Source organism: Hylobates moloch, unplaced genomic scaffold (assembly GCF_009828535.3).
Source record: "Hylobates moloch isolate HMO894 unplaced genomic scaffold, HMol_V3 SCAFFOLD_8, whole genome shotgun sequence".
Classification (NCBI taxonomy): domain Eukaryota; kingdom Metazoa; phylum Chordata; class Mammalia; order Primates; family Hylobatidae; genus Hylobates; species Hylobates moloch.
In genome coordinates this window covers 100,904,866-100,922,889 of record NW_026652283.1, presented here as the reverse complement: position 1 = coordinate 100,922,889, position 18,024 = coordinate 100,904,866, and the positions used below count along the sequence as shown (strand labels likewise).

General features: G+C 35.5%; 1 protein-coding gene across 1 annotated transcript in view; it reads left to right on the top strand.

Moving 5' to 3' along the window:
• ZCWPW2 (zinc finger CW-type and PWWP domain containing 2) overlaps window positions 1-16,925 on the top strand; it is a 175,441-nt gene extending 158,516 nt beyond the window's left edge. The window contains exons 6-9 of the mRNA XM_032162248.2: window positions 3,102-3,157; window positions 4,232-4,299; window positions 11,741-11,865; window positions 15,276-16,925. Of these exons, the coding sequence (XP_032018139.1) occupies window positions 3,102-3,157; window positions 4,232-4,299; window positions 11,741-11,865; window positions 15,276-15,437 (411 nt within the window). The 3' untranslated portion in view covers window positions 15,438-16,925. The remainder of the gene's footprint in view (window positions 1-3,101; window positions 3,158-4,231; window positions 4,300-11,740; window positions 11,866-15,275) is intronic.
• The last annotated feature ends 1,099 nt before the right edge of the window (window positions 16,926-18,024 follow it).

Below are 18,024 nucleotides of genomic sequence, written 5' to 3'. Positions count from 1 at the left end.
TACCACCTGGTAGCTACATTCTGGAACTTGTAGCCTTTTCAGCTATCAAGATGAGAGTCAAGGCTAAGAATCTACCCCAGATGTCAAGAAAGACCCTGAGCATAATCAATGCTGAAGTGAAAAGGATCAACACTGGAGAGAAAAGAGGGGAAGAGGTAAACATATGACAATCTGGAAGATGAATTGAATTTCATGGCAGTAAGGGAACTCAGGAAGTCATTCAACTATCCGGATGTGAACCAACTAGGAGCAAGTGTCTATTCTTCATATGGGTCATATTGTTGGATCCTACCTCATGGGAACTAATAGCTTAAAGTGGATTTCAAACAAGATTATGAAACTTGAAAATATAGCAAATGCATGTACATAATGTAAACAAGATTTTAAATGGAAAGTACTTAATTTGAAAAATTTTTTCAAAAATGTTTTAAAAAATATTAGCAGCAAATTCTAATAATAAATGTGCTGAATAGACAGGCATTATCTGTCTATCCAAGTGTTAAGTCTATGAATTTTTCTATCCATTGAAGTACATATTTTTAGACATAATAGAAATGAATTTTCTTTAAAAAAATACAAATTATATTTCTCTTCTTTTGGTGATTATCCTTAAATATGAACATGCTTAATGGGTTTAACAATGTAAACCTAATCACCATCACTCTTCTTCTGAATAATTCAAGGTTCTTAAGATGCTTTCACCTTTGTCTAACCCCTTTTCCTCTTCCATTCAGTTGTCTACTTTTGTAAATCCTCTTTGTTCTTTACTCCATTACCAGTTTGTCTTTTTTTAGGTCAGTGTTTATTTAGATTTACATAATGTTGAGGACTTAATTTACTTATCTTCACTTCTTTTTTATTTTTCTAGATTAATCTTCTTCCTCCAAAGTACATTCTGTAGTAGCTCTTTCAGCAAACTTCTATCTTTTTAGTTCTCACTGTTGAAAAGTATTATTTTAAAAATTGTAATTTTTTCATAATCATGGAAATTAACAATCACAAAAAGCAGAGAAAATAGTATTAAACCTTTTTATACTCCTCAGTATCAACAAACACACACGTATGGCTACCTTCTTGAATTATAGTTTTATTGGATATTGTTTAATTGAAGATATATTCCTGGATATTGTTTTGATATGGTGTCTATTACAGCCTAATTGTCTTACCTTTATAGCTTGGCACCATGGGCTTTTACAAATTGACATGGAAAATTCTTTTTTTTTTTTTCTTTTTTGAGACAGACTCTTGCTCTGTTACCCAGGCTAGAGTGTAGTGGTGAAATCTCAACTCACTGCAGCCTCCGCCTTCAGGGTTCAAGTGATTCTTGTGCCTCAGCCGCCTGAGTAGCTGGGATTACAGGTGTGCACCACCATGCATGGCTGATTTTTTTATTTTTTATTTTTAGTAGAGACAGCATTTTGCCATGTTGAGCAGGCTAGTCTCAAACTCCTCACCTCTAATAATCAACCTGCGTTGGCCTCCCAAAGTGCTGGGATTACAGGTGTGAACCACCATGCCTGGCCTAATTCTGGAATATTCTTAGTCGTTATCACTTCAAATATTTTATCTTCCATTTTGTTTCTATATTATCCTTATGCAACTCCTTTCAGAAATATTCTTGACCTTATCACTCTATTCTCCATGATTCTTAGCTACTTTTCCAAAAAGTATTTTTGTCTCTCACTGCTATAGATTTGGCAATCTCATCAAATCTACCTTCCAGAATAGTTATTCTTTCTTCAGTGTATCTAATCAGCTCTTTAATTCATCCATTAAATTTTAAATTCAATGACTTGACTTTTTTTTTTAATTCTAGAAATGCTATTTGTCTCTCCTTAAAAATTCTTTCATGGCTCATAGATATCATAGAAACCTGAAGTTGTTCATTATAGTTTCTAATCCATTTTAACCCTTTAATAACTTAAATACTTATTTTTAATTTAGGTTTATTGCTGTAATACAAACATACAAAATGAAAATCATAAATGTAGATAAAATTAGATGAATTTTTATAAAATGAGCATTCCCTTCTAACCAGCACCAGATCAAGAAGCAAAACATTTCCAGAACTCCAGAAGTGTTCTCATGCCCTCTTCTAGTCACACTTCCTACCTCCAAGGTAACTGCTATCCTGACTTGTAGTGCCACCGTTTAGCTTTGCCTGTTTTTAGTTTTATGTCAACTGAACTATACAGTGCAAATATAATTATTTTATGGGTTTTTTCTTCTCCAGATGATCTATATGCTCTTAATACTTGTGAATTACAAAGGCCCTGTATACATTTTTACATTAATTTCTTGGCTCTTTTGCTTACTTTTGTCTTGGTGATTTTAGAAGTCCTGGCTAAGTGTCCATGTTAATTATTCAATTGTGAAATCTCAGGAGACATGAAATTGTATTTCTCACTTTAATGGTGTAGACCTAGTGTTTTCATTCTTTTAGGATTATTGCTTTTTGCCATCTAATTCCCCATGTCAGACTGCGTACTACCTTATTGCTTTTGTGTCCCGGTGAGTGAAGTTTTTCCTATTTTCTTGTTATGGACAGAAAAAATCCTTGAAGTCCCTAGGCTTTATGGAACATTATTAGCACAGCTCTCTAACCAGTGTCACCCTCAAAACATGTCACTTATCTTTGCCTAGACATGAAAAGCCCAGCTCACGCTCCTTTGGCCCCTTATCCTGGTACAAATTTCTTTTGGGCCCTCACTATGTCAGTTTCCAACTATATATTAATAGCTTTGCATTTCATGTGCTTCTGACATTTATTTTTTTTTCTTTATCTAAAGGTTATATATGTGTGTACAACTTTAACGTGTTTTTATTACTATTTTTATGTGTTTGTGAAGTTATGTAAGGGGTAGTGGATAATATGGGAGGTAGGCATCCAAATCAAATCAGTTTAGCACTCCTGAAAGATGAGCAGATCCATGCAATTGCAGCAACTATGCAGTGGTTGACTAGATGTAAAGATGTTGTTTAGGGTTATCGGCCGGGGTGTTTCTTCTGACCAAATTACTTGAACTGCATGGGACCCATTATTTTACTGAGCTGATTTAGTCCTATATGAACTAACTCATATTTTTATTTTTGCATTATAGAAGCAGATTTCTAAAAATAATATTGAAAAGAAGCCCAAATTTAGAGAAAGGAAAAGGTATGCTTTTTGAAATTAAATAGTATTATGATAAAATTGAAATATATATTGGATTTAGTTATTGCATGACCTTTCTCACAATCCTTGATTCTGTTTCACTTGGAAAATACTGTGTTTACAGTTTTCTAAAAGAATTAATAGAATTATAAGTAGTAGTCTTAGAAGTAAGGAAAATGCTTTATATTTATGAAATATTTTGAAACAGAACTTTTAAAGATTAATATCTTATGAGCAATCAGAAGAGAATCAGGTTTTTAGTTTAAAAATAGGTAATGTAAACCAGAAACAGGTTTTCATAGTGAACTAATAAGCCACAGATGACAAGTTTTAGTGTTTATAGTTGAACCAGTCATTTTTTAAAGAATGGTAATCAGTGCTGTGTTAGGAGGGGTCCTACTCAAAAACAAGGACTGACACCAATAGGTAGACCTTCTTTGTACTTTTTCAGAAGATGAATAATTAAATTTTAAAAATGGACTTTCACCGCCTTATTTCATTACACTTCACAGTAACCGTATCAAATTGTTAGGAAGTATATTATAATCTCCATTTTAAAAAATGAAGAATCCCTGGCTTGGAGAAGTTAGTGACTTTCTCAAGATCTTATGGTTAGAGAAAGTACATTTGAGCACATTTTTTTCTGACTCTGTGTCAGCAACATGGAATTGTGGAAACAGTATGGATTTTGCAGTCTGACAGAGCTTAGTTCTACTGTGTTCCACCATTTACCTAAGTTGTCAAATTTCTCATTTTTCTCTGATATCTCAAATTCTCAGTTTCTTTATATAATGACAGTAACAATTAGTAGGTGTTTTGGAGGAGAATTATGAAAAAGCCAGTGTAAGGTGCTTGGTAAATTGTTAATGCTTTGCACCTAGTGAGAGCTCAAATCAATATTAGTCTTCTTTGTTTTTCACTGCAACAAACTTTGTTACTACATAAAACAACCAAGAGAATTACCTTTAGAAAATATATGCATTTATAATCTACAGTTACCAATGAATAGACATAAATGGTCATTTAAATACACTTGATTGATCTTTTAAAACTAAATCTGTCAAATTCTTCTTCTAGGAAAGCAATTTTAAAATGCTCTTTTGAAAATGTTTGTTCTGATGATGCCTTATCAAAGGAGAACATGGGTATGTGAAAGCCTGTCCTGCTTTTAGTTCTTTAACCTATATATAATTCCACAGAATGTAGTTGTAGTCCTTTGAAGGAAAAAAAAAGATCTCTTGTGTGTGTGTGTGTGTGTATACATATATACATGTGTGTACATATGTATACATTTTTACACATATATACATGTGTGTATATATACACATATATATGAGAAATATTAATGAATCATTTTTGTCATTGATTTACATACCAGGGCTTTTAAATTTTCTTTAGGTTTCTATTTCCTTGAATTAAATTTTCTCTGTCTTAGTCATGTATTTAATTTTTTAAAATAACACACCAGGCCAGGCATGGTGGCTCACGCCTGTAATCCTAGCACTTTGGGAGGCCGAAGCGGGCAGATGACTTGAGGTCAGGAGTTCAAGACCAGCCTGGTCAACATGGTGAAACCAGTCTCAACTAAAAATACAAAAATTAGCTGGCCGTGGTGGCATGCACCTGTAATCCCAGCTACTCTGGAGGCTGAGGCAGGAGAATCACTTGAGCCTGGGAGGCTGAGGTTGCAGTGAGCCGAGATCACACCACTGCATTCCAGCCTGGGTGACAGAGCGACAGAACAAGATTCCCTCTCAATAAATAAATAAATAAATAAAGCACCAGCAGCTGTGGGAAGAAATACCAACAACTATACATTTCAATCCAGACTTCTTCATTCTAAACTTACTGGGATCCTAGGAGTGCCAAAGGGAGAGAAGAAAGAAAAGCAGAAGCCTGGGGCTTCCAACTAAATTGTTGTTGGTTAGAACACAGTAGAGTGAATGTGGAATGCAGGGAGAAAGTTTTAGTTTTCAAAGGCAATTTCCTCCTTCTACATTTTCTTTAGTCTTGAAAAGCAGTAAAATGCTTATTTGCAATGTGGAACTTTGGCAGTCATGTTCAAAGCCCATTAAACCCTGAGGAGTTATCAGTGATATATTCCCTTTTCCTTGAAGCCACTCCCAGGGGATCCTATGGCATTGCATTTCAATTGGCTAAATAAGTCAGTCGTTGTAGTCTTATTAAAAGAAAGGAAAGCCAGGTGCAGTGGCTCATGCCTGTAATCCTAGCACCTTGGGAGGCTGAGGCGGGAAGATCCCTTGAGCCCAGGAGTTAAAGACCAGCCTGGGCAACACAGTGAGACCTCATCTCTACTAAAATTAAAAAAAAAAAAATTAACTGGGCATGGTGGCACATGCCTGTAGTCCTAGCTACTGGGAAAGCTGAGGTGGGAGGATCACCTGAGCCCAGGAGTTTGAGCTTGCAGTGATCTATAATCACGCCACTGCACTCCACTCGGGATTACAGAAAGGATGAAGTAGTTATTTTTAAAAAATAACTTTTTTTTTTACACCCAGAATGTAAAGTAGGAAAACTTTTAGACTCTAACACTTTTCTTTTAGAAAACAAAAGAAAACGAAGTACTTTTTCCTCCTCATCACCCTTCTCTTTTATTAAAATGCTTTCAGAATGTCAACATTGACATAGCCCTGCAAATTTATTTAGGATTTTTTTTTTCAGTGCCAGCTTTGGGGTAACCCAAACAGTAGCTACTATATAAGGGAATGTGTTAGTCTGTTTTTGCATTGCTATAAAGAAATACCAAAGACTGGGTAATTTATAGGAAAAGAGGTTTTAATTGGCTCACAGTTTTGCAGGCTTTCTAGGAAGCATGGTGCTTGGCTCCTGGGAGCCTTCCCAGAAGGCTACAATCATGGCAGAAGGTAAAGGGGGAGCAGGCATGTCATATGGCAAAAGCAGGAACAAAAGAGGGGAGAGTTGCCACACACTTTTAAATGAACAGGTTTCATGAGAACTCACTCACTGTCACAAGGACAGTACCAAGGGGATAGTACTCAATCATTTGTGAGAAATCTGCTCCCGTGATGCACTTACCTCCTACCAGGCCCCACTTCCAACACTGTAGATTACAATTTAACATGAGATTTGGGGAGAGACACATATCCAAACTCTATCAGGAGGAAACAGCTTCTTAAACATTTAATAGATAAGTCGAGGTGAAAGAAAACTCCATAAATATATATTTGAAAGTTTTTAAAATAGTGACTGAGTTATTGAGACAAACTGTGAGTTATTTCTTGTCAGGAATGGAAAAACAACACTGATTTATTTTCTACACATTAATTTTTAAAAGCTAGATATGGAGCTGGGCGTGGTAGCTCACGCCTGTAATCCCAGCACTTTGGGAGGCTGAGGCAGGTGGATCACCTGAGGTCAGGAGTTCAAGACGAGCCTGGCCAACATGGTAAAACCCTGTCTCTAGTAAAAATATAAAATTAGTTGGGTGTGGTGGTATGTGCCTCTAGTCACAGCTACTCAGGAGGCTGAGGCAGAGAATTGCTTGAACCGGGAGGCGGGGGTTGCGGTGAGCCAAGGTCATGCCACTGCACTCCAGCCTGGGTGACAGAGTGAGACTGCGTTTCAAAAAAAAAAAAAAAAAAAGCTAGATATGAACTTCGCTATTACAGATACATATTTTTTCTTTCGTTTCTTTTCTCAGAGTAATGGAGTAGCCGTAATTCTACCACTTCACTCTCAACAATAAATTGAAACAAGTCAGAGAAACTACAAGATAATCAGTGTTGATAGAAGATGATTGGTCATGCAATCAGCAAAGGCATTCATTTTGTCCATATCTTTGGAGGATATCACTGACCAATTTTGATAACATAGTTTGTAGATTATGGCAACTGCTATTTTTTGAGAATTATTATTTTTTTATTATTATTATTATACTTTAAGTTTTAGGGTACATGTGCACAATGTGCAGGTTTGTTAAATATGTATCCATGTGCCATGTTGGCGCGCTGCACCCATTAACTCCTCATTTAACATTAGGTATATCTCCTAATGCTGTCCCTCCCCCCTCCCCCCACCCCACAACAGTCCCCGGAGTCTGATGTTCCCCTTCCTGTGTCCATGTGTTCTCATTGTTCAATTCCCACCTATGAGTGAGAACATGCGGTGTTTGGTTTTTTGTCCTTGCGATAGTTTACTGAGAATTATGGTTTCCAGTTTCATCCATGTCCCTACAAAGGACATGAATTCATCATTTTTTATGGCTGCATAGTATTCCATGGTGTATATGTGCCACATTTTCTTAATCCAGTCTATCGTTGTTGGACATTTGGGTTGGTTCCAAGTCTTTGCTATTGTGAATGGTGCCGCAATAAACATACGTGTGGATGTGTCTTTATAGCAGCATGATTTATAATCCTTTGGGTATATACCCAATAATGGGATGGCTGGGTCAAATGGTATTTCTAGTTCTAGATCCCTGAGGAATCGCCACACTGACTTCCACAATGGTTGAACTAGTTTACAGTCCTACCAACAGTGTAAAAGTGTTCCTATTTCTCCACATCCTCTCCAGCACCTGTTGTTTCCTGACTTTTTAATGATGGCCATTCTCACTGGTGTGAGATGGTATCTCATTGTGGTTTTGGTTTGCATTTCTCTGATGGCCAGTGATGATGAGCATTTCTCCATGTGTTTTTTGGCTGCATAAATGTCTTCTTTTGAGAAGTGTCTGTTCATGTCCTTCGCCCACTTTTTGATGGGGTTGTTTGTTTTTTTCTTGTAAATTTGTTTGAGTTCATTGTAGATTCTGGATATTAGCCCTTTGTCAGATGAGTAGGTTGCGAAAATTTTCTCCCATTTTGTAGGTTGCCTGTTCACTCTGATGGTAGTTTCTTTTGCTGTGCAGAAGCTCTTTAGTTTAATTAGATCCCATTTGTCAATTTTGGCTTTTGTTGCCATTGCTTTTGGTGTTTTAGACATGAAGTCCTTGCCCATGCCTATGTCCTGAATGGTATTGCCTAGGCTTTCTTCTAGGGTTTTTATGGTTTTAGGTCTAACATGTAAGTCTTTAATCCATCTTGAATTAATTTTTGTATAAGGTGTAAGGAAGGGATCCAGTTTCAGCTTTCTACATATGGCTAGCCAGTTTTCCCAGCACCATTTATGAAATAGAGAATCTTTTTTCCATTGCTTGTTTTTGTCAGGTTTGTCAAAGATCAGATAGTTGTAGATATGCGGCATTATTTCTGAGGGCTCTGTTCTGATCCATTGATCTATGTCTCTGTTGTGGTACCAGTACCATGCTGTTTTGGTTACTGTAGCCTTGTAGTATAGTTTGAAGTCAGGTAGCGTGATGCCTCCAGCTTTGTTCTTTTGGCTTAGGATTGACTTGGCGATGCGGGCTCTTTTTTGGTTCCATATGAACTTTAAAGTAGTTTTTTCCAATTCTGTGAAGAAAGTCATTGGTAGCTTGATGGGGATGGCATGGAATCTATAAATTACCTTGGGCAGTATGGCCATTTTCATGATATTGATTCTTCCGACCCATGAGCATGGAATGTTCTTCCATTTGTTTGTATCCTCTTTTATTTAATTGAGCAGTGGTTTGTAGTTCTCCTTGAAGAGGTCTTTCATGTCCCTTGTAAGTTGGATTCCTAGGTATTTGGTTCTCTTTGAAGCAATTGTGAATGGGAGTTCACTCATGATTTGGCTCTCTGTTTGTCTGTGATTGGTGTACAAGAATGCTTGTGATTTTTGTACATTGATTTTGTATCCTGAGACTTTGCTGAAGTTGCTTATCAGCTTAAGGAGATTTTGGGCTGAGACAATGGCGTTTTCTAGACATACAATCATATCATCTGCAAACTTACCAACCAAAAAGAGTCCAGGACCTGATGGATTCACAGCCGAATTCTACCAGAGGTACAAGGAGGAGCTGGTACCATTCCTTCTGAAACTATTCCAATCGACAGAAAAAGAGGGAATCCTCCCTAACACATTTTATGAGGCCAGCATCATCCTAATACCAAAGCCTGACAGAGACACAACCAAAAAAGAGAATTATTTTTTAACTTCATTTACAATATAGGAATACTTATTTAGAAAAGCAAACCTCCCACTGCTCTGGAAGCAGAAGCTGACAGCAGTTAGGTTGGTGTTGTAAACCCTAGTTGACTTATGAAGTCATCCATTACTTTGTCTAATTTTGATCAAAAGGCAGTGTACATATTTCTTCATATCACTTGAAAACAGAGAGCCTACAATGCCATTTGGCAATGATATTTATTATCATAAATTGATTGTATTTTAGCCTGACATTAGAAATATAAAGATGTTTGTTTGCCATTTTTTCTTTTACAGCATAGCTGCAAATCTATCTTCTCAACAGTATATTAAATGTCATTGTCAATTTCCATAGACTCAGAATGTAAAGTAGGAAAACTTAACATTTGTGAGTGGAACTGGGGAATTGGTGTGAAAATAACCATGAACAGTCATCTATTAACAGGTTACTAAAGAAGAAATCTGTCTTAAAGAGGGTGTTAGTTTTATTAACAAAAGTGTTTCAGTAAAAAACGTACATTCCTCTAGAAAATCTTGATTTGATAGACATGGCATTGTTACATTTTTAAATAAACTCCCCAGGTGATTATTATGCCCACACAATTTTGAATGCCACTGTTTTAGAATCTGACATTCTATAGTCTGTGTTCTTAGGCCTTAGCAGTAACCCTAGAACACAGATCTATGTGGATGCAACTAACATGTTAATTATAGGCTTTGCTTGTTTGTTTGTTTTTAAACATGATAACTTTTTATAAGATGTGGAGTTGCTTATCAGAAAGCTTGTTTCAAACTATTTTGAAAGAGGTTTTCCATAGAGAAAACCTAAAACTGACTAGGAGGAGGTGATAGCTAGGAAGGTTTATTAGTCTAGGCTTATTTCCTTGTGTTCCTGCCCCTTAGTAGGTAAACAGTAAATATTCGTTGATTGAATATAAAAGTGCTTGGGGAAAGCAGTAAATATTGACAGAAAAATTCTTTTCAAGACAAACTTATGTTATGAAAAATATAAACTAAAATTAGTTTTTCCAGTACTGTAATGACAACCAAGAAGGGGAAACCTATTCATGATTTTATTTGACATTATTTAATAAGTACTTTAGCAGAATTTAAAATTTTCCTACTTATGTCCCATTTGGGTATTTTCACTTTCCATGACCTTTCAGCTGCTCTACTAGGTGTGATTTTTGCTGACTTGCCCATGAACTGCAGATAATAGAAGGTGGTATGTTAGATTTTACTAACAAGTGGAAGATGAAGGGATGTGTACTCACAGCCTTTCTGTCTGAATTACGTTGTTTTTGGAAGAGCTTCTTAGATGCTCCATCTGCCTCGGGTGCAAGACAGCAGGCCACATGTGGCCTCCTTTCTTTGAAGCAAAGGCTTCACTAGGCCCTATATCAAATGCAAATGTTTGTTTTATTTAAGTCAAGAATTCAAATGCATATTTTTAATCAGTAGTTAAGTCTAGAGTTATAGTAGGCTTTTATTTATTTGGTGGGGATATTGTTTTATCTCAGCAAGGTCAATGAATTACCAGATTTTTTTTTTTGCCTTTTTTTTTTTTTTTTTGAGATGGAGTCTTGCTCTGTCGCCCAAGCTGGAGTGCAGTGGTGTGATCTCAGCTTACTGCAAGCTCCGCCTCCCGGGTTCACACCATTCTCCTGCCTCAGCCTCCCGAGTAGCTGGGACTACAGGCACCCACCACCACACCAGGCTAATTTTTTTGTATTTTTAGTGGAGATGGGGTTTCACTGTGTTAGCCAGGATGGTCTCGATCTCCTGACCTCGTGATCCACCCTCAGCCTCCCAAAGTGCTGGGATTACAGGCGTGAGCATGTCACAGTGACATAAAAAGACTTTTATAAATGCAGTATTTTTTTTAAAAAAAATTAGATCAGGCAGTTAAGATGTGTTGCAATTTGGATTAGGAAGGCACTAGCCTGTGTTCAGCCTAGCCACTTAATTACAAAACTTTTCCTTTTAAATAGTAGTTTAATAGTCTATAGTAGAGATTGGCAAACTGTGGTCACCAGCTGCTGCCTGTTTTTGTAAATAAAGTTTTATTGGAACATAGCCACCCTCAGTTGTTTATGTACATGTCAATGGTTTGTGCTACAATAACAGAATTGAGTTGTTGTCACAGACCATCTGGCTCCCAAAGCCTGAAATATTGGCTCTCTGGCCCTTTAGAAAAAAATTTGCTGACACTGTTTCTATAAATAATATAATTTAGTTTGGTGCCCTTGGCCCCTAATTAAAGAAAAATTCTAATAAGCTTTTGATATTTCACTTCTACTTTATGGTTTATACATAGCAAGACTATCACCTACATTTTTCAAGGAAGAATTGTAAAAGATTCACCTTGAAATTCATAATAATTTTGTATCAGGAAGAAGTCATGTATGAAAATTATATGAAACATTTATATTTTACCTTGTAGCATTTAAAAGATTTCTTCTTTCTGGGTAGTTAAGATTATGAATTAGATTGAATTAAGTGAGATGTAGCATTTTTACTGTATTAATCATATTTGTTTAGTTGTCTCTGAGATGGAAGTTTTACTAAAAGAGCTGGAGCAAATGCTGCAGCAAGCACTGCAACCCACAGCCACACCTGGTGAGTCAGAAGAAGGACATGGAGAGGAAATAAATATGGGAGAAAAGGTAATATTGATAGTTATTTTCAGACCTAAATAACAACTTCAAATTCTTTAAACAGCAGAATTGTTCCTAGTTGTACATTTTAAATATATAAAAAACTCTTTTCATGTCTGAAATTTGAGTCCTTGATTATCATGAGGTAAATAATAAACTAGTAACCTGTTAAGAAATCAAAACACATCTATTAGTATTTGAAAAAAATATCTGTGTTTAAGTAGAGTTCTTTTAATTTTAAATCTTTGGGATTGGAGTGAAGAAAGATGGACGATGCTCACTATAGCTGAAGGAGGCCACTCCAGAGAGAATTCCCCCTTGCTGCCAATCTTTACAGTCAGGAGAGGGGCCAGGATAACAAGAGCTCACTGGAAAATCTGCCCTGTCTGGATTATGCACCAAGATAATCTCTACAGGGACAAACCTTATCATTAACATACTGGAGGTAGAATTTTTCGCTGGAATAAGTTTTACCATTTATATCTAGACTTGTCGTTTTTTAATTTTTTCATTTGGCTTTCTATGTTGAACTCACAAAGGCCAAATGTGCTTACTTTATTCAATGTCTCTGCAATAAAATGAGTTTGTGATACAAGGCTCATGCCATTAGTACAGAGCAGCGATGTGGTAGGTATGAGAAAAAGAAGTCATAGGGTAGACACTTTCACGTGGCAATGCAGCTGTTCCCTAACTAGGAAAAAAAATGGCAGTAAGGAGTTCTGTAACCTTAAGGCTTTATTCATTCATTCATTTAGGTATACAGTGTGCCTGGAGTCAAGAGAGCATATTGACACTGACTCTGAAATATAATCCTGTTTCCCAATCCTGGTCCTGCCAATAAGGACTTGTGTAATTTGAAAAAGTGGCTTATCACTAACCTCAGAGTATTGTTTTGAGGACTAAATATGGTAACAAGCACCGCATGTTCTCACTCATAGGTGGGAACTGAACAATGAGAACACTTGGACACAGGAAGGGGAACATCACACACCGGGGCCTGTCATGGGGTGGAGGGAGGGTGGAGGGATAGCATTAGGAGATACACCTAACGTAAATGACAAGTTAATGGATGCAGCACACCAACATGGCACATGTATACATATGTAACAAACCTGCACGTTGTGCACATGTACCCTAGAACTTAAGTATAATAAAAAAATATGGTAAACCAGGAAAAGGGCTTTGCATAGGAACAAACACCCAAGATTTGGCTATTATTAAAGATTGAAAATTGGCAATGGCAGTTGCTAGAGAGAATAAGTGCTTAGATTTTCTTACTTCATCTCTCTTTTCCCACATTCACACTTTGAGCAACTGCCTATCTCAAAGTCTGTCTGTTCCTGGATGTAGAAAAAGATGGATTTATAAATGGACAAAGGGGTTTATACCTTTAAGCAGACTGCCCAGTTGTATGATTTCATTCAGAATGTCAACAAAAATAAAGATTATTCGTAAGCATGTCCTTTATTGAGTTAGAAATTAATAAAATATACAGAATGTACTACTATGGAGATTATTATGGTAAAGGAAAGTAATATTAACGTTAAAAACTCCTACTTAGTTGAAAAAGATAACTTTCTTAATCAGCATCAGCAATATCAATTTTTACCTGAATGTGCATGGGTTGTAAATGCTACTTTTCCAGTTGAGTTCCTTTCTAAAAAAAAGACTTGTTTTCTATGTATGGGTCTTTTGCAGAACAAGACCTGCAGATTGGTATCATACATCCTATATACGTATAACTAATATACAAATTATTCTTTTTCAGCAAATGTGTGTTTTATTTGAATACCATATGGTTTTGTGCAGTGTTTTTCAGTGTTAGCAGTTTGTTTTCAAAAATACAGCCAGATTGATCTTTATAACGATGTCCTGGAGCTTTTACAGGCACAGCATTGACTTCTGTTTTGCCATTATAAGTAGTAACTTGATAGAACAGAGAAATACTTCTGATTTTTATTTCTTAAGGTAAAACACATAGCTTTAACCCATCACCAGGCAGGAGCCTGCTTGTTGTTTTAGATTGTTGTATTATTTTATGCTTTCAAACAGCATTTCAGAAGCGTAAAAATTAGCTATTTTAACTGGCTAGTGGGCAGGTGAGTGCCTCCTGGTTACTGATTCATAAGCACTCTGCACACTGAGCTTTGTAAGTCTGGCATTCATGCCAGATTCAGGATATTTGGGTTCTTGTTCACTTTTAAATGAGGAGAATAACAGTGAAACCAACTAGCAAAGCTGGAGAAATTTCAGTTTAAAAGTAAAGAAATAATCACATGTTGGATTTTATTTATTTATTTATTTATTTATTGTTATTAGAAATAACTAATATGTCTCCCAAAAACAACTCCACTTAAAGCTGAAGATGTGTTGTTTTTAGGAGAAGGTGGCCTCTTATAAGTTAAGTACTCCAAAGAGACCTCTAAGAATTTTAAAGTCCTGAGCACGTTGATTCTCTGAGCAGATATTGTATAAGCTGTTTTCGAAGTTGTAAATTTGATGATGTTTTCATCATTTCACCTGTGAGGTTTCAATTGGATTATCTCGGGCATTTACATGAATGGATGAGAGTAAAAACATGGAAAAAAGCTTATACACATAGATAATCAAAACTCATTTCTATTTGTCATTGAAATGTTTTATGAAATTATTTTCCTACATAGAGTCACCTTCCTAATTATGTTCTTCTTAAGCTAATATTAACATGGGTGACATGCCCTGACTTGGCAAGCAATCAGAGGAAATAAATTTTAGATTTTTATAAATCCACCTGAATAATTCACAAATTGAATAATCCATATACAAATAAAACAGAGTTTACTGAAAAATTATTTATATAAAAGGGTACATTTTTGATATGTGAAAATATTTATATGAACTACATATATACTTTTTCCCTTGAATTACATGGGAAGTGAACCCTATCTTTAATAAACTCTGAAGTTACAAATCAAATAAATCTACATATGCATTGTTTTTACTAGTGTCCTTTCCCACTAAGCAAGAGCAAATTATCACTATTTTTAAGTAATGCAGATGACCTTTTGACAAGATGACCACAGAAAATGTGACTAAAACAGTCATATTTTAAGTTGTATTCCCTATAACAATAATGTAAAAAATAAAACAACATAGAAAACTCACATAGAATTAGAATTATCACATTTTTCCAAAGCATAAAATTAAAACTAAAAATGTATAAGGCTGGGGAATAGACACAGACCTAAATAATAACTTTTTCTTATATAAACACATTCACCCTGCATTATACTATATATGGTGATTATTATTTGAACACTAGAATAACAGAAAAGTTTGTGTAGCTAATGTGGCTTGTGGAATTACTGACTACTTTATGTTTTGTTCAAGTAATAGGTAAATTTGACGTAGTTCCAATTAATTATATGGTTGTTTTGCAGTTATCTAAATGCAGCCCAGAAGCTCCTGCAGGCAGTCTGTTTGAAAACCACTATGAAGAGGACTATCTTGTAATTGATGGGATAAAATTAAAAGCTGGAGAATGTATTGAGGATATAACTAATAAATTTAAAGAAATAGATGCTTTGATGTCTGAGTTTTAGAACATTATAAATTTTTCAAGTTAATTATAAAAATATTGGCATCTTTATATTTATCCAGTTAAAACTTTAAAAATGTTTAGTGAAATAGGTATAAATTATACCAAAGTTTATATTTTCAATAACTTTCTACTTCATATTTTGAGAATGGCCATGATTTTTAGAGCCGGTCAAATGGTATTTGAGTTAGTGTTAAAAATTTAGAATTAAAAAACCCTGATATTTGTATTTATATATTTCTTGTTTGCCTTAATTTTTAAATAGTTTGTGAAATTTGCCTAACAAACATATGCTTTACAATGATTGTTTAGGCCCTTTATTCAAAAATGGATAACTTAAAATGGCTGGCCAAGCTATTATAATTCTCAGAGGTAATTCAAATCTAACAAACTTAGAGAATGTATATTTGTAGTGGAATCAAACTATTACAAAATAAAAGGAAATAATTTTTTAAATAATTGTTTAATAGAGTTGAAACTTTTCCTGAAAAACAAAATTTCACTTGCTACTTATACTGGAATCAGTTATTTCAACCATGGTACCCAAAACTGACTGCATATTAGAGTCTCTGGGAGATTTTGGAAGATCAAAATCCTGGACCCTTCCCTCCTAAATCAGTGTCTTTGGAGGTATCATCAGGAAGATGGAAAAATGTAATTTAAAGTGTATAGAGAGAAGTTAAACATATTCATTATAAGAAATCTAACAAAATAGAAAGTAAAAACTACATCATTTTTCAGGGATTCTCATGAACAGTTTTAGTAGATATCCTTCTAGATCTTGCTTTACATACACTGAAATGTGTGGGCATTCACACCTATCTTTAGTTCCTGCTCTATCTCTCTCTGGTGGTACAGGGTGGGGAAAAGGGCATTCCAAGCACATAAAAACCAAAGCTTGGGGAGAGAAGAGTGCACGAGAGCATCACCACAGTGGTGAATTTTATTGTGAGTTGCTTCATATTGCTTTAACAAGGAGGCAGCACATGTATATATCTTAAAAACAAATAAGACACCAAACAACCAACATATCACTAAGGACTCACTGAGTGAGTTGCTTCTTTTAAGTATTTTTAGATTCTATGATAATTACATAGAGTGGAAAGTGGAGATAGACCCATAACGGTGAAATATCTTATTTGTCAAAGTAAAGTGTGTATATATTTCTGTCCTCCTTGTTTTCCTCATGTATTCCTTAGCATTCTGATATTGTGTCATAGGATGTTGAGTTGTAAAGCCTGTCTGGGTTCATATTTTACATACTAACTTGTCTTAAGTCATATAACCGGTAAATAGAAGGCCTAGAAGTTGAGTACATTTCTGTCAGGTTCCAGATCCCATGCTATTGGTTATCATCTATAATGTCTTGATGAAGCTTTTTAACTAGCTGGGTGGTGGAATGATAATCTAGTTTCCTCATATGTAAAATGGGGATGGAACTATGTAAACCAAGCACTGTTGTGAGGAATAAATGAGATATTTTTTATGAAAAGTGGTTTGTAAATCAATTTGATCTTCTGTTTACTCTTTGCAAAGAGAACCAAGTATGTGTTTAAGTATATTGCAATTAATAATTACTGAGATAAAATGTAACTATACATTTGAAATGATCACTTTTCTTTCTCTTAGATTATTTAATCTACTACTCATCAATATCAGAGTTCTTTCTTTCTCATTTATAAAATTAATCTTTGGAAACCATCACAAGCAACATTATGATCTTCTGTCTATCTTTTAAGGTACAGCTCACTGTTGAGTTTTAGAAATGGCTTTAAATAACATTGCTTTCTTAATAGACATTCAGTTAAAAAGGGAAAGGTGGGAAAAGTCTTAGTTTTGATGAGTAGTTGCTGGTTTCTGTGTCATTTTGGATGCACTTCAGCAAATGGCCAAATGCCTTTTGCAAGAAAGCCATGCAATGTTTAAGGACGTGTTCCTGCAGCAAGTTGGAATTTGGGCCCAGGCTCAAAATAACTTTTGAAAACCAGGAAGTTCACCAAAATATTTGATCAGCATTAATCTCCTTCATTGTTGACACTTCTTTATTATGACATGTAATGAATTTCCATAAATCTTAAATTCTATGAAATGAACTTCTTGCAATTTGCAGAGGAAAATAAGGAGAGAAGTGTATGTATTTACTTTTATTTATTATACTTTAAGTTCAGGGATACACGTGCAGAATGTGCAGGTTTGATACATAGGTATACACGTGCCATGGCGGTTTGCTGCACTCATCAACCCGTCATCTACATTAGTTAGGTATTTCTCCTAATGCTATTCTTCCCCTAGCCCCCCACCCCCAACAGGCCCTGGTGTGTGATATTCCCCTCCCTGTGTCCATGTGTTCATTGTTCAGCTCCTATTTATGAATAAGAACATGAGGTGTTTGGTTTTCTGTTCCTGTATTAGTTTACTGAGAATGATGGTTTCCAGTTTCATCCATGCCCCTGCAAAGGACATGAACTTATCCTGTTTTACGGCTGCATAGTATTCCATGATGTGTATGTGCCACATTTTCTTTATCCAGTCTATCATTGATGGGCATTTGGGTTGGTTCCAAGTCTTTGCTATTGTGAACAGTGCTGCAA